General features: G+C 36.3%; 1 protein-coding gene across 5 annotated transcripts in view; it reads right to left on the reverse strand.

Moving 5' to 3' along the window:
- Positions 1–26613, reverse strand: part of CCDC39 (coiled-coil domain 39 molecular ruler complex subunit) — a 260910-nt gene that overhangs the window by 10082 nt on the left and 224215 nt on the right. For all 5 annotated transcript variants that reach the window (XM_063806407.1, XM_054682367.2, XM_003310126.6 and 2 more), the window contains 5 exons: positions 24896–25033; positions 22759–22967; positions 12237–12360; positions 661–820; positions 112–218 (listed from right to left, as the gene is read on the reverse strand). In XM_063806407.1, coding sequence (XP_063662477.1) covers positions 112–218; positions 661–820; positions 12237–12360; positions 22759–22967; positions 24896–25033 — 738 coding nt within the window. The remainder of the gene's footprint in view (positions 1–111; positions 219–660; positions 821–12236; positions 12361–22758; positions 22968–24895; positions 25034–26613) is intronic.

Consider the following 26613-nt stretch of genomic DNA (forward strand, 5'->3'; position numbering starts at 1 on the left):
AGAGATTCTAAATAACTGTCTTCTTGGTGGAAGAGCAAGAGAATAGAAGTAGCAGTAATGATAGTTGACTTTTATTGAAGGCATATTACTAAAAATGCCTGTAGAATTTACCTGGATGTCTTCTTGAAGTTCTCTGATTTGTCTTTGTTTGTATCTGTATTTTTCATCAACAGCTCTTTTTTGTTCTTCTAGTTGAATTTTTAGCTCATACTCATCACCTGAAATGTAGAACATTTTTAGTTTAAAATTTCAACATACTAAGTAGAAATCAATTTTAAAGTATTATGTAAATTGCACCAATATTTTTGTTATGAAAGGTTAAATTTTTTATATCCACTTGTAGAAAAACACTATGGGCATGTAGTAGCCATTTCTTGTTTTGTCAACATAGAGCAGCAATATGCTGCCATTTTTTTTCAGTCTTTGAATTAATTACCCTAGAGAGGTGATATGCCATACAGATCCTGAACTAATAATGGAAGTAACACCCTAGAAAACCACTTAGAAAAAAAATGTCATGGGGGGAGGAAAGAAAAGGGATTAGTTTTTCTGACCCAATCTAACAGTTTGCTTTTGTTCTTCCTCATGTCTCACAGTGTTCCTTTTAACTATACACTCGTCACTGTATATATGTATAAAAAAAATTTAACTCCTACATACTAGATGGAGTCACTTTTTTAAAAGATTGCTTATAATTGTTGTTACAGCTGTTCAGCACTTGAAGGGTATTTTCTAGAGCGTAGATTTCTTTTTCAGCTTTGTTGATCTTGGCATCCAAACAGTCACCTTCCCTTTGAAGTTCTTCTTTTTCTTGAGCAGCCTATGAAGTACAGAATAGAACTGGTTGAATAAAAGCATTTACTATGGGAAGAAATGCCTAATGGCTGTCTTTGGGGCAGAAAATAGTTGACTTGTGACAATAACAGTTTATCTCATGGCCTACATACGGCACCAAGCATTTATTTGTTGTGCTTGATTTACAGTGAAAGCCCAAATTATCAGGCCTTCAAAATATGGCACATAGGATACAGAATTCAAAACCGTGATGGAAATGTAGTAACTAACCAAAGCTTATATAAAAATTTCCAGCAAAAATTGCCAAAGAATTAATCAAGTATAAATATTACTGGGAAGAAAGGGAGGGAGGTTTGGTACTAGATATTAAATCAGAAGAATGTTTCTGGCCTGAAAGAGGTTCAGGAACACTTTATTTCAAAATTTAGGAGTAAAAGAGGTAAAATGGCATGTATTTTGCCACAATTTTAAAAATAATTTTTTTAAAAAAAGATCATTGTAATAAGTGTGGCTGAAAAAGATGAAGTCTATGAATTGCTAAAGACCAAAATTATTTCCTCTAAGAGTGGACATACTCAGTGACTTTCTACTAGGGTAATGCTGTCACTGGGCTAAGCGGTTCTCTAGAGCTGTACCTAAACAATTCCAAAGAACGTCCTAAAGGCTGACATAGATAGTATGCATATATATACATATATATGTGTATATATATGCAAGAAAATTTTTAGTCAAAATCACTAATAATTTCATTTTAATTTATTCAGTTCTTAGATGTATGTATTTAAACCTGAATGTAGTCAATTAGAAATATAAATTTTTTTCTGATTATTTTTATTTGTAAAAATTTATGGAGTACAAGTATATTTTGTTACATGGGTATATTGTGTAGTGGTGACTAGTGTATTACCCATCGTTGGAATACTGTACATTGTACCCATTAAGTAATTTCTCATTATCCATGTCCCTCTGATACCTCCACCATGCTTCTGAGTCTTCCGTGTCTATCACTCCACACTCTACCTCCATGTGTACGCGTTATTTAGCTCCCACATATAAGTGAGAACATACGGTATTTGTTTTTCTGTGCCTGAGTTGTTTCTCTTAAGATAAGGGCCTCCAGTTATATCGTGTTGCTGTAAAAGACAGGATTTCATTCTTTTTTCTGTCTGGATAGTATTTCATTGTGCATATATACCACATTTTCTTGATCCAGTCATCCATCAGTGGACACTTCGGTTGAATCCACATCTTTGCTATTGTAAACAGTGCTGCAATAAACTTAGGAGTGGAGGTATCTTTTTGATTTAATGATTTCTAATCTTTTGTGTAGATACCAGGTAGTAGGACTGCTGGATCAAAAGGTAGTTCTATTTTTAGTTACCTGAGAAATCTTCATTCTGTTTTCTATAGAGGTGTTAATTTACATTCCCACCAACAGTGTATAACCATTCATTTTTCTCCATATCCACACCAACATCTCTTGTTTTCTGTCTTTCTAATGGCCATTCTGATTGTTGGCTTTAATTTACATTTCTCTAATGATTAATGATGATGAACATTTTTTCATATGCTTGTTGGCCATTTGTTTGTCTTCTTTTGAAAAATGCCTACTCATGTCCTTAGCCCACTTTTTTTTCTTCCAACTTTTAGGTTCAAGGGCTACATGTGCAGGATTGTTACATGGGTAAATTGTGTGTCATGGAGGTTTGGTGTACAGATTTTTTTGTCACACAGGTAATAAGCATACTTTCCCCAGTGTATGTTCTTGTCAGTTTTGTCCAAGATCAGTTAGCTGTATGTGGGTCTATTTCTGGGTTCTCTTTTCTGTTCCATTGATCTTTGTGTCTCATTTTATACCAGTACCATTGATGTTTTGGTTACTATAGCCTTGTGGTATAATTTGAAGTCAGATGATGTAATCCCTCCAGCTTTGTTCTTTTTGCTTAGGATTACTTTGGTTATTTGGATTTTTGTGTTGCATGTGAATTTTAGGATTGTTCTAATTCTGTGAAAAATTGAAATTGGTATTTTGATAGGGGTTGCATTGAATCTGTAGATTCCTTTGGGCACCATGGTCATTTTACCAATACTAATTCTTCCAATCCATGAGCATGTAATGTTTTTACCTTTGTGTCATCTATAATTTCTTTCATCAGTGTTTTGTAGTTTTCCTTATAGAGCTCTTTTACCTCCTTGGTTAAATACATTTCTAGGTACTGTTTTTGTATCTGTTATAAATGGAATTGCCTTCTTCATTTGGTTCTCAGCTATATCATTATTAGTGTATAGAAATGCTACGGATTTTTGTACCTTGATTTTGTATCCCGAAACTGCTGAATTCATTTATCCAATCTAAGATTTTTTTTGGTGGAGTTCTTAGGGCTTTCTAGATGTAAGATCATATCATGTGAACACAGATAATTTAACTTCCTCTTTTCCTATTTGAAAGACTTCTATTTATTTCTCTTGCCTGATTGCTGTGGTTAGGACTTCCAGTACTATGTTGAATAGGAGTGGTGAAAGTGGGCATCCTTGTCTTGTTCCAATTCTTACGGGAAATGCCTTCAGCTCTTCCCCCATTCGGTACGATGTTGGCTGTGGGTTTGTCATAGATGGCATCTATTATTTTGAGGTATGTTCCCTCTATGCCTGGTTTATGGAGGGTTTTGTCATGAAGGAATGCTGAATTTTATCACATTGCTTTATCTGCATCTATTGAGATGATTATATGATTTTTGTCTTTAATTCTGTTTATGTGATGTATCATGTTTATTAAGTTGCATATACTAAACCATTCTTTCATCCGTGGCATAAAACCCCCTTCATCATGGTGTATTATCTTCCTGATGTGCTGTTGGACTCAATTTGCTAGTATTTTGCTGGAGATTTTTGTGTCTGTGGTCTGTGTTCATCAGGAATATTGATTTATCGTTTTCTTTTTTGTGTTGTGTCCTTGTCTGGTTTTGTTATCAGTGTGATACTGGCCTTATAGAATGAGTTAGGGAGCATTCCCTCCTCCTCAATATTTTGGAACAGTTTCAGGAGGATTTGTATTAGTTCTTCTTTGTATGCTTGGTAGAATTTAGCTGTTACCACATCTTACCCTGGGCTTTTTTGTTGTTGTTTGGAGATTTTTATTATTATTATTATTATTATGGATTCATTCTTGCTATTTATATTATCGGTTTATTAGGGATTTTTGTTTCTTCCTGGTTCAACCTTGGGAGGGTGTATTATATGTTTCCAGAAATTTATCTGTTTCCAGGAATCCATTTACTCTAGGTTTTCTAATTTATAAGTTAGTATAGTCCCTGATGATCTTTCATATTTCTGTAGTTCAGTTGTAATGCCTCCTTTTTGTTTTCCGATTTTGTTTGCTTGGATCTCTGTTCTTGATTAGCTAGCAGTTTATCAATTTTGTTTGTCATTTGAGGAACAAACTTTTAATTTCCTTGATCATTTGTAAATTTTTTTTGTCTCTATTTCATTTAGTTTTGCTCTGATCTGTTATTGCTTTTGTTCTGCTAACTTTGGTTTGGTTTTGTTTTTTTTCTTGTTTTGCTAATTCCTTGAGGTGCAGTGTTAGGTTGTTAATTGATGATCTTTCTACATTTTTTATATAGGCATTTAATGCTATAAACGTCCCCCTTAGCATTCCTTTTGCTCTATCCCACAGGTTTTGGTATGTTGTGTATCCATTTTCATTCATTTCAAAAAATTTTTTAAATTTCCATCCTGATTTCTTTGTTAACCCAGTGATCATTTAGGAGCATATTGTTTAATTTCCATATATCTGTGAAGTGCCCAAAGTTTTCTGAGCACTGATTCCCGGTTTTTCACTCCACTGTGGTCTGAGAATATTTTTTTTTTATTTTTTTTGAGACTTGTTTTCTGGCTTGTCTTGGAGATGTTCCATGTGCTTATGAAAAGAAGGTATATTATGCAGTAGTTGGGTAGAATGTTCTGTAGATGTCTGTTAACGTCCATTTGGTCTAAAGCCCGATTTAAGTCCAGTGTTTCTTTATTGATTTTCTGTCTTGATAATCTGCCTAGTGCTGTCAGTGGGGTGTTGACCCACCATTATTGTCTTGCTGTTTCGTTATTTCAATCTGGTAATGCTTGTTTTATGAATCTAGGTGCTGCAGTGTTGTGCATATATAATTAGGATTGTTATATCCTCTTGCAGAAGTAATCCCTTTATCATTATATAATAACCTTCTTTGTCTTCTTTTACTGTTTTGATTTAATATCTCTTTTATCTAATATAAGTAAAGCTACTCCTACTTGCTTTTGGTTTCCATGGAATGTCTTTTTCCACCCCTTTACTTTCAGTATATATGTCTTTACCAATAAGGTGAGTTTCATATAAGCAGTATATTTATTGTTGGATCACATTTTTTATCCATTCCACCATCTATATGTTTTAATTGGGTCGTTTGATCCATTTACATTCAAACTTATATTGATATGTATGATTTTGTTCCTGTCATATTTTCAGTTGTTATCTAGTTGGTTTATAAATTATTTCTTTTTTTTCTCTGTGTGGTCGTCTGTGTTTTGGTAGAATTCTGTTATGTTGCCAGTGATGCCTTTCTCTTCCTCTTTTGTGTGTTTGTTTTATAAGACCTTTGAGTCCTCTACTTTTGTGTGTTTTCATGATGGTGAATACTGACATTTTGTTTCCATTTTAAAACTCCTTTGAGCATTTCTTAGAGGACCAGTCTAGTGGTGAAGAATTCCCTTAGTGTTTGCTTTGCTGGGTATTTCTTCTTCCTTTATGAAGCTTATTCTTGCTGGATATAAAATTGGGGGCTGACAGGTGTTTTTTGGTTTTATTTTGTTCTGTTTTTGTTTTTGTTTTCCTTTTAGTGCTTTGAAAATTCTGTCCCATTCTTTTCTGTCCTGTAAGATTTCTGCTGAAAAGTCTGCTGTTATTCTGATGGGGTTTCCTTTATAGGTGACTAGATGTTTTTCTCTTGCTAATTTTAACTTTTCTCTTGCAGTTTCACTTTGACTTTAGACATTCTGATTACAATACACCATGATGAGGTATTGTTTTGAAATGTATTTTCCTGGGGATTGCTGGGCCTCTTGTGTCTCGGTGTCTAACTCTCTTACTAGACTTGAGATGTTTACATCAATTATTTCCTTAAATGGGCTTTCTAAACTTATTTCTCTCTCTTACCCCTCAGGCATAACTGATAATTTGTAAGTTCAGTCACTTTACTAGTTCCAAACATCTTGAAGGCCTTGTTCATTCTTTTTTATTCTTTTTTTTTTAAATTTGTCTGACTGGATTATTTTAAAAGACCTGTCTTCAAGGTCTGAGATTCTCTCTGTTGCTTGTCTAGTCTGTTATTGACTCTTTCTTTTGCTTGTGTAGTCTATTTTTCTTTTTTTTTTTTTAAGATATCTCCTTGGTGAATTTTTTGCTCATACCCTGAATTGATTTCTGATTTCTTTGTATTGGTTTTCAGATTTCTCTTGCATCTAATTGAGCTTCTATCAATATTTTGAATTTTTCATCTGGCATTTCAAGGATTTCTTTTTGAGTGGGATCTATTGCTGAACAGTTGTCATATGGTGGGTCACATTTCCTTGCTTTTTCATGGTTCCTGTGTCCTTCCATTGATAGATGCATATCTCATGTAACAGTTGCTTCTGCTAATTTTTTGAAATTGCTTTCCTAGGAGAGGATTTTCTCCTGAAGAAGTACATATGTAGTTGGTGCTTTGATGTGGGGTGCCTGTGGTAGTGTGGTCTTTGTATGATTTCTTAGGCAGTACACAGGTTCAGTGGTATCTGTGATTTCCTCAGTGACTTAAGGTATGGTTATTAGTTGAGCTTTGGTGAAGTTTTGCTGGGGTCTAGGATGCCAGGTAAGCCTGTCTTTGGGCCCCATTGGTGGCAGTGGCGGGCTGAGTGTATCTATTCTCAGGCCAGAGAGTAGCTTATACTGTCACTGGTGTTAGTGGATCCTGGAAGGCTGATTCTTGGGCCTCTGGGTAGCTTGCTCAGATGTTGGTAGTGGGAATGGTGGGCCCGACATGCAGGCGGGTTTTCAGGCCCCTGGGCAGCTGGTGTCATGCAGGTAATGGCAGTAGCGGTGGTAAAGCAACTCACTGGAACCCAGAAGGTCCATACTGGTGTTGCTGGTAGCTGCAATGGGTTGGACATGCTGGTCCTCTGGCCTGTTGGTAGTGCGTGGGAGTGGGTGTCAGCTGTGGTGGTATTTGTAGGTTGAGTTGCCCCAACTTCAGACTCTAGCAGGACTGATCATGTGCCAACAGTGATGCACTGGGTTAGTAAATATCTGGGCCCCTGGATGGCATACTTGAGTACTTGGGGGATGGGTTTGGGCCAGCAGACTAGTCCTCAGGCCCCTTGGTAATACCTTTAAGGAGGTTCTGGCTGTGACAGTCAAAGGTGGGGTGGTTCCCAGGACACTGGCAGAATACTCAGGTATGGGCTGTGGTGGCTGTGCTGTAGGCCTGCCACCAGGGAGGGTGCAACCTTTCTCAGGTGGAACAGCATGGGTAAGAAGCTGTAGGAAGTCCCACAGCAGCCAGAGTGGGACAGCAGGAATCGTCACCAGAGTACATGGGAGTGCCTGGTCTCTTTTCTCCCTCCTTGGATCGGAGACAGCTGCAGCAATGTCAACCTGCACTTGGCCCAAATGTGGGGCACGGTGTAGCATTAAACTCTCCAAATGCTCCTGGCTGTGGCCTTGCAACCAGAGTGCAGGGTTCCTCTCAGGTGAGGTGCTCAGGTGGGTAACAAGTTGTGAGGAGTGCAGTCTTCTCACCTCCGTCACACAACAGCCAGTAGCAAGGTCGTGGGAATTGTCTTAGGGGTGCACTGGAGTGCTTGGTCACCCCTCTCCCACCTTGGACAGGTGGTAGTTGCAGTAGTGTTTCAAGGCACAGCCCAGCATTAAATTCTCAAAATGGCAAAATCCTAAATCTACTACATCAAGAAACAGAATCCGCTACATTGAAAATGCTATGGGCCCATGGCCAGAGAGGTTATGGTTCCTCTCAGGTGATTTACATGGGTAGGAAGCTGTGGGGAGTGCAGTCTGCTTATGTGTCACTTTCACAGCAGCCTGCAGCAGGGCAGGGGGAATTGTAAAGATAAGTTTTATTAGTAATATTTCCATTCTTAACATTTTCACTGGCATTTATTTTATTGTGCTTCAGAACATTAGTTACACATATTTTGTGATAAGTATTACATAATTTTAAAAAGTTTAGCAAAAAAATTATAGAAATTATATCTAATTCCTTTGAGTCTCAAATTGGTAACCCCATTTCATCTGAAATATAAAAGAATAGTGGGAGAATGAGCTGGAATGAGCCAAACAAATTTTAGTTGTGGACTACTGGGTCAGTTTCTTCATTTGTCAAATGAAGGAGTTGAATTTGTTCATTTTATGCAAATTCTGATATAATTCCATGTATAGCTTGAAGTTCTAAAATTCTGATTCCATTCACTTCTAAATCAGAGATGATATATCTCTCAAAAGTCTGTCCAATATTTTCAAGTAACTGAATTGGACAGTGTCATTAAATTGCAGTCAGAACTAGACTGTTTCCTTATAAAGACTAAGAGGAACTTGGAAATGAGATTTGAAAAATACTAGTCCTTCACTGGTTACTAATTATATTTTTCAGTTTGGACTTTAAGGGTTAGATATTATAAGATACTAGAGTTGATGAAAAAGCCATGTATGCCCCATAGAACAAAGACCAAAGACAGGAGCTTACTACAAGACCAAAGACAGGAGCTATGAATTGAGCTGTGTCCCTTATAAGAAGATATGTTGATATCCCAACCTGTGGTACCCCAGAAGGTGACCTTATTTGGAAATAGGGTCTTTGCAGATATAGTCAAGTTACATTGAGGTCATTAGGTTGGTCCTAATCTGATATAACTGGTGTCCTTATTAAAATGGGAAATTTGGACAGAGGGAAAACTATGTGAAGAGACATAGGAAGGAACACCATGTAAAGATGAAGGCAGATTTCAGGGTGATGCATTTACAAACTAAGGAACACCAAAGATTGTCAGCAGACCACCAGAAGCTAGGAGAGAGGCATAGAACAGGTTATTCTTCATAGCCTTCAGAAGAAACCAACCCTATCAACACCTTCATCTTGGACTTCTAGACTCCAGATGTATCAGATATATATTTCCTTTTTTTTGAGACGGAGTCTTACTCTGTTGCCCAGGCTAGAGTGCAGTGGTGCAATCTCGGCTCACTGCAAGCTCCGCCTCCTGGGTTCATGCCATTCTCCTGCCTCAGCCTCCCGAGGAGCTGGGACTACAGGTGCCCACCACCACACCCGGCTAATTTTTTGTATTTTTAGTAGAGACGGGGTTTCACCATGTTAGCCAGGATGGTCTCGATCTCCTGACCTCGTGATCCACCCGCCTTGGCCTCCCAAAGTTCTGGGATTACAGGCGTGAGCTACTGCACCTGGCCTGAGACATATATTTCTGTTGTTTAAACCATCTAGTTTATTGTATTTCATTACAGCAGCCCTAAGAAACTAATAAAAAGGGTCAAAAAGCTTTGTCTGTAAAGGGCCAAATAGTAATTAGACTTTATGGGCCATTCAGTCTGTCAAAACTACTTCATTCTGTCATTGTAGCATGTAAGCAGCCATAAACAATACATAAATGAATAAGTGTATGTATTTTGTCTTCCAGTACTTATTTACAAAACAAGTGGTGGGCAGCATTTGGCTGGAGTGCATAGTTTGCTGAGGCCTCATCCACAACGTTGAGAAAACACAACAGTGGTTAGCATTGTAATCAAATTCCTATTACCCACAGCCATAAACATAATATATGTATCCATCAGGAGAGATCCCTTTGTAGATAACATAAGAAGAATAAGGGAAGGGAAAAAATTTTGAACTGACTAAATTTAAATCCTAAATCTACTACATCAACAAACAGAATCCACTACATTGGAAAACAGACTTACATTGAAAAAACAAAACTTAACTTCTAATTGGCAAGGTTTTTCCCAGCAGTGAAAATGCCAAGGTACTATTTTCAAATAGTTAAAACTTCTTATACAAATATGAAATGAACTTTTATTAAAGGTTTTACTCAACTTGTTAATGAAGAGCCAGTAAGATATTTAGACTTATTTCAAAGAAGAATATGAAAACAGATTTTATATTATAGACATGTTGAATCAGAAATGCTGAAATGAATTTGCTGGTAGATGCAAAACATATTAATATATTTTAGTGTAATAAACTTCAATGCTTGGGTTATCTTTTCTACAGAGCAGAGTTGTATTTCTACTGGCCAAAATTCATTTACATTGTTAGCAGCAAGATATCACTTATGTTACTATCAGTTGTCTGCAAGTTATCATCTATACCTACAGAGTTGTAAAATAAGCTAGTCAATAGAGAGTCGAAGGTCTGCACTCCTATAGAATCAGATAATACCTGGAGGGCCCACTAGAAAATGCCAACACCTTGGTATCACCATGCACTGGCATCATTGCACCCATGGTTTGCTTTTCTCTATTTTTCAGGCATAATTTTTCCTGATATAAGCTAGACTGAGTTTAGTTATTATTTAAGTTTCATTTTTACACATCTGAGACTTGTGAAGTGTTACCAGTAAAAAGTGTAAACATGCTATACAACAACAACAAAAAATGGGAATAACTGTGTGGCAAGCTGTGGATCCCAGAGAAGATGGAAGATAAGAAATATGGCATCAGGACATTGAGAAAGTAACTGATAGCCTCAATTCATTTAGCATAATCATTATTCTGATATTTATCCAGCACTTTCACTGTAAACAGAAGGAATATTCTTTCTTCATATAAAACTTGCCTGTGTTCCTGTGAGTTAGGTTAATCAGCATCATCACAGTAATAATAATAACTAACATTTATTGAGGACTCATTTTGTGCCAGCCACCGTCCCAAGGGCTTTACGTGTATTTTCTCTTTTCTCCCAACAAAAGTAACAATATTACCCTCTTCATTTTCCAAGTGAGGAAACTTAGGCCTCACATGGTTAAGTAACTTATTCCTGGTCACCTACCGAAGCAGTGGTAGGATATGGATGAAAGCACACTTAACATCAGTACTTTTAGGTAAGCCATCACACCACTTGTTAGAGAAACTTAATTGGAATTGCAACATCTTCCGATTTCCCAATACCTAAAAAATTAGAGCCTACCCTTTATCCTTCAGGAACTTTTAAAACCTGAGAGGAGAAAAGTCCTGTTTGGGCAGAAGCCTGAGGTATTACAGACTGACAAGTTATAAGAAAGTTTTGAGAGCTGGGACTGATTTCTCATAGGGAAGGCAGAATTTCAAGCAAAGTGACAGGCATACCATACTTGCTGCATTTGTTAGGGGCAGATTTGAAGAAGAGCTACAGGAGAAAATTTGGCCAATTAAGTTGGTAGAAATCAAAGGGAGAGAGCATCCACAAGAGCCATTCTCTGAAGGTGTGAACTGGAAGATCATCTCACCCCTATTCATGTATGGTACAGGGAAGTGAGTCAAAGTTAAAAGTTCCATCCCTTGTTTGTAGCATTTTGAGTAATTTCCTAGACCTTTCTGTAAAGGAAATTACTCCTGTTCAGGGTATTTTCTACATGGGAAAGATGAATATAGCAGTGCTTAGAAAGAGAATAGCATTCAATTCCACGTCACTTAATGAATTTCCCCTTTGGGTTAAAGATAACCATGGGATGACAGACAACTGTCAAACATCAGAAAAAAACAGATTCACCTGGTCTGTCTCCCTATAATATCATATTATAGGGATATATGGGCAGGGAAGCAGCCCTCTTCCTCTCTGAACAGCTGCCATACCAGGACTCTAATGGTAAACTGGAGTTTAAAATTCAGAGGTGGTGTAGCTCCAAGAAATGCTAAGGTCCAGCCAGGGTGTGGCATAAGAGTGGGTGGCTATAGTGAAGTAAAGGAAAGCTTTAAGCCTCAATTGTTGAACAGGTTGTCACATGCATACCAAAGACACTTAGAGTGATAATAGGTCTTAAAAAGATTACGAATCTTGCCTAGGGGAAATGACATGCTGCAAATAATAGCAAAAAGAAAAAAGTGTCAAAGAATGGTCAAGTAGAATGACCTGAACTCAAAAGAGGAAGACTTCTGGAGCAAGTTCACAGTAAGTTTTGGGAATCAGAGGGCAGTGCTTGACCTCACGGACTAGAGGTATATAGAATGAATAGTGCTTTCAGTATCTCCATTTAGGAATGAATGTTTTGGCCTTTGTTAAGTGTAATAGTGGCCCTAATTAAGTGAAATAGTTGCTAGATTTCATGGAGGGAAAGTTGCAATATTGTTTTTTTTTTTTAATTCAGAGGATTATGATGAATGAGTTAACAAAGAAAATTTCATACCATCACAACTGTGAATCAATTAAAATTACCTTTATTACATAATAGGCCTGTGTTTTCTCCTCTTCTCCTTCAGGAGGCAGCATAACAACAGTCAGAATTTCATATCTATTCTTCAGCTTCTCAATTTTACTTAGCCGCTCGTGAAACTCAGTGCTAATAAGAAAAAGAAACACTGAGAAATGAATAACATACTTTACAATTTTTAAAGGACTATCAAGTGTTCTTATTGAAGACATTTGGATTTGTGTTACTACTAAACTCAAACAGGTTAAATTTGTTCTCACGTTTTAATTTAATAAAAAGACTATCAGGTGTTCTTACTGAAGACATTTGGATTTGTGTTACTACTAAACTCAAACAGATTAAATTTGTTCTCACGTTTTAATTTAATAATTCAGTGTGAAGGATCTGATATTTACCCTACTTGAAAGCTGACAAGTTAGCCTGCCACAGTTTCATTGTGTCTTTTGCTGGCAGAAGACACAATCCCTGTTTCAGAGACAACAGACTTTATTTCTCATGACACAGCAAGTAGCATAAGATTCCTGTTTGACTGGTTCCCCTTGCTCCCTACATCCCATGGGAGCAAGAAGGGGCTCAAGTGGATGCTGCAAACAGTAGATTTGCATCACAGCTGAGGAATCTCAAGCCTAGGTAACCCAGATATTTTATAGTGGGAAATAAGCAAACATGCCTAACTTTTGCTCCAGAAGGAGATACTACCTCTAGTTTCTGAGGCTGTTTGCTATTCAAACGTCTTTAAAAAGATAGTCCAAACAGGGCGGTTGAGAATTGTCTTCCAGAATTCAGATTCTTAAATCTGTTGGTTACTTTCTCCTTTTATTTCAGTAAATTTATATTTTATGAGCTATTTTTTAGAACTTAATACTAGTAATCTTAATATATGCCTGGCAATATGGAGAGTGCCTCAACTGCCTGCTACAAACTCATGAAAGTAAGCTCTCTAACCATGGTGAAAAAGAAATCCTCAACCTACCAGTTTTTCTACTGCTAGAGAAAACTCATGGTAAGATATATTTAGTGTCATAAGTTACAGTTTTTCTTATTTTTAATTATCACTCATTTCCTCAGAAAATATTTACTCATCCTTTATGTGATCATAAAAACTTGCTGGACTTCAAGATTGTGGACCAAGCACAGTATATTACTCTTCCTTTCTAAAATAAAAAAAGATTTAAAAAAGCAGCAACATAGCAGTTCTGAGAATCAGGTACAATAATTTTTCATGAATTCATGGAAAACAGATGGGGTAAGATTAACGGAAAAAAAATAGACACACACGGAAGACCACTGCAGAAGCAGGAGCCATTTTCCACCAAAGAAGTCTGAAAAAAATCCAAACTCAGAAACAAGAAAAAGAACAAGAGTGATCTGTGAGGCTATAATCAACAACTCTGGGCCATTCCCCTCAACCCCTCAAAACATACAGAAATGTCAGGAATGCTTTCTGCTCCAATGATAACCAAAAAATTACCACAGTTCCTAGCATGTATGTTGAAGCTAGAGAAAGAGGTAAAAACATGAAGTAATTCTAGGCTTCCTCCAACAGTGGAAGTAAATGAAAAAGAAAGGCAGTTCTACTTAGGAATGAGATAAAGTCTTCATCACTCAAAATAAACACCTCCTAACTTTTTGTAACCATGAAATCCTAACCCTGCTTAATAGCTATTACGCTCTTTACAGGACAAACTAGCACGAACCTATAATCAGCCCTCCCATTTAGAGGAGCGATCTGTTGGAGAAAACCAGAGATCCACTTAATTGCAGAGGAAACCCTTATCAGTTAGCTACCAATATCCACCGATTAATAAGCATTCATTAATAAATATTAACAAAGGACCATTAAACATTTATGGAAAGCAAATGGCAAAAATGAACAAAGAACAGACCTGACACATAATGCATAGAAGACAATGTTCAGTCTTCTAATTAGTACCCTCTAAAAGAGAAGAGGATATTGATTCCAAAAACACCCATAAAACAAGATGGGCTGCTATGAAAATAAAGGACTAATGAAAGAATAACAGTGCTTGCAAATAAGTTTTCTTCTTCAATGTAAGAGCAGTGAAGAATAAAGATTTAATGAGCAATCTGGAGAGAGAGACAAGGGGAGAGATTAGGCAGAGGAGAGGGGAATAGGGAGAGAGAGATAAAGAATATCTGAGAAAGTAAAATACAAGTAGAAAAAAGAAACCTGGAGGACAGACCTAAAAGGGCCAACATCTAGTAAAAATGAGCAACAAATGGAGAAAACAGGAGAGTATGATGGTAAGAAAAAAATTAAATAGAAAAATATTCTCCTGACCCAAAGGAAGACTTGAATGAAATAACTAAAATAGACCATACAGAAAGGAGTTCAGCCCCTCTTCCCTGGGAACCCCTATCCCCTGACTCTTCACCAGGCAGGGGCCCCAGCCCGTGACCACAGAACAGTTGCTCCACCCATGGCTGAGCATACCCACTGGTAGTGGCCTCGAGTGTCCTGCAGAGGCTCCCAGAGGCACATGATAGCCGCTCTGCCACGACCACAGCAGCAGTTCTATCCCTGCTGCCCTTGATTTGGGGAAAAAACAACCTGAGGACTATGCCTGAGCTTACAGCACACTACAGTCACCATGCAGAGAAGACAACCACTCTCTTCTCCTGACTCCCTTAACTCCTTGCTCCCCAGCAAGCCACAAGCTCACACCAGCAGTACAGCCACCCCACCCCACCCCACCAGCTGAACACTACCAGTAACAGCAGCTAAATGTTTCTCAGAGGTAGAGCCGCCAGAGGCAACCAAAAGCTTCTGCCACTGGCTCTGCAGTGGTACTACCCCAGCTATCCTCAGATTAACCAAGGAGCAGAGACCCTAAGTGCCTCATCCGTATTTGCAACAAGCTGCAATCCACCCAAGGAGAGGAAGCCAGTCCATCTCCCATGGATCACATAAACCCCCACTGCTCATCACCAGGTAGGGTGTCCCCAGATTGGGCCCATAGCACAGACTACCTCATCCTGGGTTTATTGCATTCAGTGATTGCTGACCTGCACCTCTCTGGGATGAAGCCGTCAGGAGACAAAAGACCCTCAGCCACTACCACTACTAAGGTACCTTATTCAGCTGCCTCCAAGTTGGGAAAGAAACATAAACCCTGAGATCACCCCAGAGCTGTCGTGGGCAGCCCAGTAGCACCAAGCTGTGATCTACAGCCAGCACTCAGGTGAGAGAGCAGCCCCCACTTACAGAGCACTGAGAGAGAGCATGACTGTGAGGAAATATAGAGCAGCCCCACAGCCAAGCAAGAGCCTACCTACTGACCACTACACCTAAGCACCACCTACTGGATCACACCCCAAAGCTTCAACACCAAAAATAACTTCCTAACATATCCCCCTGTGAAACCAAAGATAAGAAGTCAGCTACAAATAAAGACCCCACACAAAGCCTTGGCCCTATGAAAACAACCAGAAAAGAAATCTGTTGACTGTACTCAGTCTACACCACAGTTAAAGGAATAACCATTGTATTAGTCCATTTTCAAACTGCTATAAAGATACTACCTGAGACTGGATCATTTGCAATAAAAGAGATTTAATTGACTCACAGTTCCACATGTCTGGGGAGGCCTCAGGAAACATATAATCATGAATCATGATGGAAGGCAAGGGGGAAGCAGCATCTTTACAAGGCAGCAGGAGAAAGCAAGAGACATTTTTAAACCATCAGATCTCATGAGAACTCACTCACAAGAACAGCATTGGGGAAACCACCACCAACATCCATTACTTCCCACCAGGTCCCTCCCTCGACATGAGATTACAATTGTAGATGAGACTTGGGTGGGGACACAGAGCCAAACCATATTCTGCCCCTAGTGCCTCCCAAATCTCATGTCCTCACATTTCAAAACCAATCATACTTTCCCAATAATCCCCCAAAGTCTTAGCTCACTCCAGCATTAACTCAAAAGTCCAAGTCCAAAGTCTCATCTGAGACAAAGCAAGTCCCTTCCGCCTATGAGCCTGTAAAATAAAAAACGAGTTGCTTCCAAGATACAATGGGGGTACAGGCATTGGGTAAATGTTCCTGTTCCAAATTGGAGAAGTTGGCCAAAACAGAGGGGCCACAGGCTCTATGCAAGTCCAAAACCTGGCAGGGCACTCCTTAAAGCTCCAGAATAATCTCCTTTGACTCCATGTCTCACATCCAGGACACACTGATACATGGGGTGGGCTCCCAAGGCTTTGGGTAGCTCTGCCCCTGTGGCTTTTTAGGGTATAGCCCCTGCGGCTGCCTTCACAGGCTGATATTGAGTACCTGCGGCTTTTCAAGGTGCATGGTGCAAGCTGTCAGTGGCTCAACATACACAAATCAATAAATTTGATTCATCACATAAACAGAACTAAAGACAAAAATAACGATTATCTTAATAGATCTATAAAAGGCTTTTGATAAAAGTCAACACCTCTTCATGTTAAAAATTCTCAGTAAATTAGGCGTTGAAGGAACATACCTCAAAATAATAAAAGCCATCTATGACAAACCCACAGCCAACATGATAGTAAATGGGGAAAGCTGGAAGCATTCCTCTTGAAAACCAGCATAAGACAAGGATGCCCTCTCTCATCACTCTTAGTCAACATAGTATTGGAAGTCCTGGACAGAGCAGTAGGCAAGAGAATGAAATAAAGAGCATCTAAATAGGAAGAGAGGAAGTCAAACTATCCTTGTTTGCAGATGATATGATTCTATATCTAGAAAACCCCATAGTCTCAGCCCAAAAGCTGCTTCAGCTGATAGACAACTTCAGCAAAGTTTCAGGATACAAAATCAACGTATAAAAATTACTAGCATTCCTATATACCAATAACAGCCAAGCCAATAGCCAAATCAGGAACGCAATCCCATTACACAATTAACACAAAAAGAATAAAATACCTAGGAATACAGCTAACCAGGGAGGTGAAAGATCTCTACAATGAGAATTACAAAACACTGCTCAAGGAAATCAGCAGAAAACTGATTTCTCATGGATAGGAAGAATCAATGTTAAAATGGCCATACTGCCCAAAGCAATTTACAGATTCAATGTTATTTCTGTCAAACTACCAATGACATTTTTATAGAACTAGAAAAAAACTATTTTAAAATTCATATGGAACCAAAAAAGAGTCTGAATAGCCAAGGCAGTCCTAAACAAAAATAACAAAGCTTGAGGCATCATGTTACCCAACTTCGAAGTACACTACAGGGCTACAGTAACCAAAACAACATGGTACTGGTACAAAAACAGACATACAGACCAATGCAACAGGAGAGCCCAGAAATCAGGCTGCATCCCTACCACCATCTCATCTTCAACAAAACTGAGAAAAACTATCAGTGGGGAATGGACTTGCTATTCAATACATGGTGCTGGGATAACTTGCTAGCCATATGCAGAAGATTGAAACTGGACCCCTTTCTTATACCACATATAAAAATCAACTCAAGATGGATTAAATATTTAAATGTAATACTCAAAACTATAAAAACCCAGAAGACAACCTAGGCAGTATTATTCTGGACAGAGGAAAGGGCAAAGATTTCATGATGAAGATGCCAAAAGCAATCACAGCAAAAACAAAAAGTGATAAATGGGATCTAATTAAAACTGAAGAGCTTCTGCACGGCAAAGTAAACTATCAACAGAGAAAACAGACAACCTACAAAATGGGAGAAAATTTTTGCAAACTCTTCATCTGATAAAGGTCTAATATCCAACATCTATAAGGAACTTAAACAAATTTATAAGAAAAAATACAACCGTATTAAAAAGTGAGCAAAGGACATGAACACTTTTCAAAAGGAGACATGCATGTGCCAAAAAGCATATGAAAAAAAGCTCAATAGATCTTTAGAAAAATGCAAATCAAAACCACAACGAGATACCATCTCACACCAGTCAGAATGGCTGCCATTAAAGTCAAATAAAATAAAATAAAATAACAGATGCTGGTGAGGTTGCAGAGAAAAAGAAATTCTTATACAATATTGGTGGGAATGTAAATTAGTTCAGCCATTGTGGAAAGCTATGTGGTGATTCCTCAAGAAAGTAAAAACAGAAGTATCATTCAACCCAGAAATCCCATTACCGGGTATATACCCAAAGGAATATAAGTCACTCTACCATAAAGACACATGTGCACAAATGTTCATTGTAGCACTATTCACAGTAGCAAAGACATGGAATCAACCTAAATACCCATCAATGACAGATTAGATTTTAAAAATGTGCCATATATACACCATGGAATACAATGCAGCCATAAAAAAGAATAAGATCTTGTGTTTCACGGGAACGTGGATGGAGCTGGAGGCCATTATCCTTAGCAAACTAATGCAGGAACAGAAAACCAAACACTGCGTGTTCTCACTTATAAGTGGGAGCTAAATGATAACTCATGGACACAAAGAGGAAAACAATGGACATTGGGACCTGTTGGTGGGTGGAGGGTGAAAGGAGGGATAAAAACAGAAAATAACTATTGGGTACTAGGATTAGTAGCTGGGTAATGAAATAATCTGTATAACAAACCCCCATGACACAAGTTTACCTGTATAACAAACCTGCACATGTACCCCTGAACCGAAGATAAAAAAATTTTTTAAACTGAAAGAGCTCCAGGAAGGGTCAAGCAAGAGAAACTTTAAAATGACAAAATGCCCAGACACATACAAGAAAATTATAAAACACCAAGGATAAAGAGAGTGTCCCAAAGCTTCCAGAAAGAAAACAAACAAAGCCCAGTTTCCCTACAAAATAAATTTCATTAATCTGTAATCAGACTTCTCATAAACAACACTGTAATCTAGCAGAATATGAAACAATGTTTTACAATGTTCTGTCATTCAAGTTTAAGGGAGAATAAATGTATGTATTAAACATGCAAGGACTGCAAAGTTTCAGAAAACATCATTTCGACAAAACAAATTCAAAATCATACTCCAAAAAATGAAATGAAATCCAAGAAAATAGAATGATGACAAGGGATACATGAAAAAACCATTACATCAAGAAACAAAACACATACATAATTTTAAATTATTGCTGACATTTGGATCCACAGCTTAATGCACATGAAGAAGTTTTTAAAAAAGTAAAGACATAATATTAAAAACAATAGCAAGAGACTATAATCGGTATTTCAACAATATGTGAAAGATGGGAAAAGGAAAAGAAGAGGTAAGAGATGCTAAAAGTCTTACTCTTTAGGAAGGGGAAAATAATAGAAACTAATTTTCAATATTCATAGAGAAATGATTAAAGTTTCTTTTAAATCTAAGAATAACCAACAAAATAATTAAAATTAGAATGTATACCTTCCAAATAAAGAAAAGGCTAAACAAAATTCAGTAAAAACAATGAAAAGCAGGAAAGACAGAAATAATGAATACATGGCAATTTCTTAATGTTTCCTGAAAAGTTAAATATATACCTACCACATGATCCAGCAATTTTACTCCTAAGTATTTATCCAAGAGAAAAGAAAGCATATATCCATACCAAGAACACATATGTTCATAGTACCTTTGTTTATAATAGCTAAGAACTGGAAACAACTCAAATGTCCATCAGCAGGTAAATGTATAAATAAACTGGAGTAAACACATGCAATGGAATACTGCTATTTAACAAGAGAAAGCCAGGGTCAGCAAACCATCCTGCCTGCCACCTGTTTTTAGATAGCCCACAAGCTAAGAATGACTTTTAAATTTTTAAGTGATTAGAAAAATAAAAGAATTATATTTCATGAAAATTTAAAATTTCAGTATTCATAAAGTTTTATTGGAAAATAGCCATGCTCATCTTTGACAGTGTCTGTGGCTGCTTTCAGTCTACAATGACAGAGTTGAGTGAGTTATTAAAACTATGACTGGAAGCAGCCTAAATGCCAATCAACCAACAAGTGGATAAAGAAAATGTGGTATATATACACCATGGAATACTACTCAGCCATAAAAAGGAACAAAATCATGGCATTTGCAGCAACTTGGATGGAGTTGGAGACCATTATTCTAAGTGAAGTACCTCAGGAATGGAAAACCAAATATTGTTATGTTCTCGCTTATAAGCAGGAGCTAAGCTATGAGGATGGAAGAGAATAAAAATGATATAATGGACTTTAGGGACTTGTAGGGGGTGGAGTGTGAGAGGGACCTGAGGGATAAAGGACTATACTTTGAGTACAGTGTACACTGCTTGGGTTCAGATACACCAAAATCTCAGAAATTACTGCTAAAGAACTTATCTGTGTAGCTAAAAACCACCTGTTTCTCAAAAATTATTGAAATAAAATTTTAGAAAAAAATTGAAAAATAAAACAAAGACAATATGGCCTGCAAGGAACTGTAAGTTAGTTATCTAGCTCTTAGAGAAAAAGTGTGTCAACCCCTGACAAAAAGGAATATATATTGATATACACAACATGGATGAATTTCAAAATAATTATGCTGAATGAAAAAAGCCAGACAAAAGGCAGGCCTACTATTGGATTCCATTTACGTTAAACTCTTGAAAATGCAATCCGAACTATATGGATGAAAAGGAGATCAGTTGTCCGGAGAGAGAAACATGGGGGAAGGACTGAAGGGAGGAATTACAATGGGGTACAAAGAAACTTGTGGGGGTGATGTATACATTATCTTGATGGTGGTGATGGTCTCTCCGGTATATTACATATGTCAAAACCTATCAAACGTACACTTTAAATATGTGCAACTTATGTATCTCAAATATACCTCAATAAAGTTTAAAAAGTAAAGTCTATGACAATTGAAAGACAGGAAAGGTAAAAAAGAAAAAATGGCAATACTAATTTCTTGTGGGATGCAGCTAATATAATACTTAGAGGGCTTTTTTTACTTCAAAACTGAAAATTAATGAGCTAAGCATCTGAAGAATTTAGGAAAATAACATTTAAAAACCCCATATAAAAGAAGGAAAAAATAGTAAAGGCAAGATCAGAAACTAATGAAATAATGAATGGACAATAGAAGATAGCAATAAGAGCAGATCCTTTCCAAATAATGTTAATACTGATTAACTTGTGGTGAGAATTATCCTACCCCAAAAGAATGCACAAATAACCAATGTCAGGAATATAAAAGGAATCATCTCTAAAAATACTACAACTATTAAATAATAAAATTATAAACTGTATGGCAATAAATTTGAAATTTGGATAAATATAGAAAATTTTTCCTAGAGAAAAATAGAATTTACCAAAACAGAATCAATAATAAATACAAAATCTGCATTGTCCTATAACCAGTATATAAACCAATAGTTGAAAATGTTCCCCCATAGAAAACTTCAGGCTCCCAATGGCTTTTTTTTCCAGTGGGGTCTTTGAAAAACAAAAAAGATACAATTCCACTCTTTTAGAAACATATTCAATGTATAGAAAAATAAGAAATACACACAAGTCATTTTATGAAGTCAGACATAACCTTAATAGCCTGATACCCTGACAAGGACAGTAGAGCAAGGAGAATTATGGGTCATTTATACACATGAACATAGATGCAAAAATTGTATTAAAATATTCCCTAACAAAATCTAGATGTATGCAAAAGATAATATGTAACAGACAAGTTGGGTTTATTCTAGAATGTAAGGTTGGTTTGACTTTGAAAAATTGATCAATATGATTAAACACAACAGATTGAAGAAGCTACATCTTGTCAATAAGTGCTGAGAAAGCATATAATAAAAGTCAGCATCCATTCTTGATTAAACAAAATAACTTCTTAGTAAAGGATAAAAATAGATAGGAGCTCAATGTGGTAAAAGGTATCTAAAAAATAGAAATAAACTACAGTAAACCTTATATTTAATGCAAAAACAATGAAAGCTTTCCCTTTGAGATCAGATAATAAGACAAGGATACCTGTAATCAACACTGCTCTTCAGTATTGAACTGGGGAAAAAAGAAAAGTTATAAAGATTGGAAAGCAAGAAATAAAACTGTTATTATTTGAAAATAATATAAATGAAATACAGTATATAGAAAATTAGAATCTACTGATTGTTAGAACAAGATTGTTAAGCAGGGTTGCTGAATACTTAATATACAGAAATTAACTGCATTTCTACATACCAGCAGCAAACCAAAAATGAAATTGACAGTAACATTAAAGAAAAAACATGTAGCCAGAAATAATCTTATAAAAGATGTGCAAAATCACTTCAATAGATGCAGCTATTGAATATCTATTTTTAAAAAGACATGTTATTGGACTTTACTACAAACCATACATAAAAAGCAATTCCAAGTAGATTAGTGATCTTAATGTAAAAGGGACAATCTAAAGAATGAAGAATTAACCAAAAGAAGAGCCTAGATTTATGGCTATAACATGCCCTATGTCTTTCTTATATGAAAAGCCATTTCGAATGAGTAAGAAAACGATGCACATCCAGGATGTTAGAGGGGGCAGCTAGTTCTCCTGACATCATCCTGTTTTTTTTATTCCTCAGCAGTTTTAAAACTGAAAATTACCTTATGTTTTCCCGTTCTTGATCAACATATCTTATTTGTGACGCAAGCATTGTTTTATGAACCTTGATTTCTTCAGTTCGCTCTTCCATTGCTGTGTATAATTGCTGTTTTCTTTTTTCTAGGGAAAGAACTTCTTCTGCCTTACTGTGAAGCATTTCTCGAGTACGCTTAACTTCAAGTTTTAAAAGATTGTCCTCTATCATCAAATCCTATCAACATAACAAAATGGTCAAATATTGAAATTATTTTTAATTGAAAAACCAAAATTTTTTTTTATTGCTATATAAGTAAAGCTTGAAAATATACCTTTTTCCAATTTAACCATTGACTAAGATATTAGCTAGACCTAAAATTGATCAGAGTCATAGTTTTTTTTTTTCTTTTAAGAAAAGGGTTTATAGTTATTCCAAATCTTTCATAATTCAATTTTAAAGTCAAGCTTTGCTATTATAAAAAACAAAGGGAAGAAGTTATTCCTGAAATTAAACTTACGCTATCCAAAAAACATAATGCCCTATGAATGGCCATTTTTATACTCTGAATCTCACAAAATAATGTGGAAATATATTTTTATTTTAAAACAATTCAGTCATGAATAGAGTACTGACATAAGAGTACACATATCAATCAATTTTCAGAACAGAAACCCCAGAAAAAAACACTCCAGGATATAAGATTTTATTGTTTCATAAACGTGGCTTTTCATTTGGAGAGATTAGATACTTACATCTCACGTGCACCAAAAATATATTCTAGATGAATGAAAAATCTTAAGAGATGAAATCAACGTAACTACTAGAAATAGTAAACATTTGTCTGATTTTTAGTGTAACCAAGAAGTTTCTAAGCATAAAAATTAAAAAGAAAAAAAAACTAAGAGATTTGATGTTTAAAAAAAAAAGTTTTGTGTCACAAACACTGAATAAAAATGTAAAGGTAAATGGGGAAAATATTTACAATATTTATGACAGAGATATATATATATATATATTTTTGAGACGGAGTCTTATTCTGTCGCCCAGGCTGGAGTGCAGTGGTGCGATCTCCGCTTACTGCAAGCCCCACCTCCTGGGTTCACGCCATTCTCCTGCCTCAGCCTCCTGAGTAGCTGGGACTACAGGCACCCGCCACCACGCCCGGCTAATTTTTTGTATTTTTAGTAGAGATGGGGTTTCACCATGTTAGCCAGGATGGTCTCGATCTCCTGACCTCGTGATCCACCCGCCTCGGCCTCCCAAAGTGCTGGGATTACAGGCGTGAGCCACCGTGCCCGGCCGACAGAGATAATATTTTTACATATGAAAATCTTTTATAATTTATATATGTAAACTTCCCAGCGGAAAAAAAATGGGCCAAGAATACAAACTAGAGCTCCAAAGAAAAAAAATATGGAACATGACATAACAGAGAAAAGTGTTTTAAACATTTTTATTTAAACATAAATGTTTGAAAATGTATCATTAAGCAAAATATTTTTAAACCACCAATTTTAAAAATGCAGACTAAAACAATGAGATACCATGTTTATCAAATTGGCAACAGTTTTTTAAATTAGGATATCCAGCCTCAGTGGTAGTGAATAAAATAGAATGCTTACACACTACTGATAGGAGTATTAATGGTACCCTCTAGAAGAGAATTGGGCTTAAAAATTGTTTCAAGACGCTAAAAATATTCATTTCTTTCTGAATCATAAGTATATAGCTAGGAATTTATCCAAAGGAACTAACTGAATAACTGCACAATGAACAACTAATTGAACAACTGCACTGTACATGTAGTACTATTTACAATAGCCAAGCATTAGAAAGAAACAAAAATCTAAAAAATAGGGGATGGTTAAATAAACTATGGTAATTTCATGCAATGGACTTATAGAAAGCCTTCAAAAATGTTTTTGAAAGAATAGTTAATGTTTTAGGAAGCATATGATATTTAGAAATTTTTTAATACAACATAAAAAGCCAAATTTCTTTACAAGACTGGAGGGAAATTATAGACTTTAACACTGTTTATATTGGGTATAGTGATTATAGTGACATTTTCTTTTTCATAATTTGCTATATTTTTTCATTTGTCTACAATTAACATGGAAACATGGTTTTCAATACTACATATGCATACAATTTTACTGCACCTGCTTAAAACCTTTGGCTTTATCAAGTTCTTTCTCTGATCTGTCGATGAAAAGGTTTAGTTCATTTATTTTGGTCATAAGGGACTGTTTTTCATCACTGTTTTTACTATGTGCCTTCTTGATAAAATAAAGATCATTCTGCAAAAAAGAAAAAAGGTATATAAATGTATGTTTTAAATATTGACAAAAATATTAAATACATGCTGTATTATATATATCTTACATTAAATTATACACTCAGATATTTAAAATAATCCTATGTTTTATTATCTTTCTGCTATGTCTGTAATATAATACACATGGATAGTCACACAGGAACATTTTCATTTTTATCATCAATTGATGTTTTGGATGTTGTATGAGTTCAGTAATTCTAGGCAATACATACTTCCAGTTCAACCTAATGAATGACAGTCATCCCTCAGTATTGTCTGGGGATTGGTTGCAGGACAACTGCACTACCACCACCAAAAGGTATGGATGTTCAAGTCCCTTATATAAAATGGCATAGTATTTGCATATAATCTACACACATCTTCCTGTATACCTTTAATTATCTTTACATTACTTATGTAATAAAATGTAAATGTTATGTAAATAGTTGTTATACTATATCATTTAGGGAATAATGACAAGAAAAAAGTCTGTACATTTTCAATACAGATGCAATCACCCATTTTTCTGAGTATTTTCAATCCTCAGTTGGATGAATCTGCAGATGTGGAGCTTGTGGATACAGAGGGCTGACTGTGCTAGGAGACAGCCATTTATGAGGAGATGGGAGCATACACCAGTTCATTACATGGTTCACCACTCCCATATTGGAGTTCATTGTTTGATTCTACGCAAGTCCCAGATAGTAAGGATATCAACAATCTGAGAAACCATAGGGTGCTGGTTAAGAGTACAAGCTCTTAGAATCAGATGGCTTTAATTACGTACTAACCATCTGACCCTAGTATGATGGACTCTTCCTCAGTTTCCTCATCTCTAAATGGAGATGAGGACAGTTTCTACCTTCATGGGTTATTGTGAAGATTAAAGATGTTATTGTCAAAGCATGTGTATAACAGTGCTTGACACATAGAAGTGTCATGTAAATGTCAGCTATTATTAATTACATACATAATTGCATATTGCTAAAGAGAAAAATGTTTGATTAGAACTAATTCCATCATATGCATAAATAGATCATACATATGCAGATACCAGTTTTCCAGTTTTATACCTGTTTAGATCCCTCTTCCCACCCAGAACCCAGAATAAGGTTTGTGCTCTTATTCCCTTCTTGTTTCCTAAATCTAAACTTTCCAGTTCCAAGATCTCTTTCCCTCTCTTCCTCCCTCTATCCGTTCCTCCTCTCCTCTGTTTCTAATTGCCTGCATTTCTCTGAAGTATTGGGACCTAAGATTTCAGCAAGATAGTAAGAAGAGGAATGTTTTGCATAAAAATGTGATTTTATAAAATTAAATTTGATAAAAAGAGCTAAAACAATGTGATTTTCAACCTGAAGAAACTAGTTTCTGTATGTAAAATGAGATGGAGTGGCATGTGAGAGGGCATACAGGATGACTTTACAATCTGTTGCTACTATTGAAAAGAGCAGCTCTTCATAATGACCAAAGGCTAACTAGCTTTAATATAATTTGTTAATTCACTTACATTTCTATTAATTTATGTATCTCTCTGTTAAAACCAGAGTTGGAATAGGCATAAGC

This window comes from Pan troglodytes, chromosome 2 (genome assembly GCF_028858775.2).
Source record: "Pan troglodytes isolate AG18354 chromosome 2, NHGRI_mPanTro3-v2.0_pri, whole genome shotgun sequence".
In the NCBI taxonomy this organism is placed as follows: Eukaryota; Metazoa; Chordata; class Mammalia; order Primates; family Hominidae; genus Pan; species Pan troglodytes.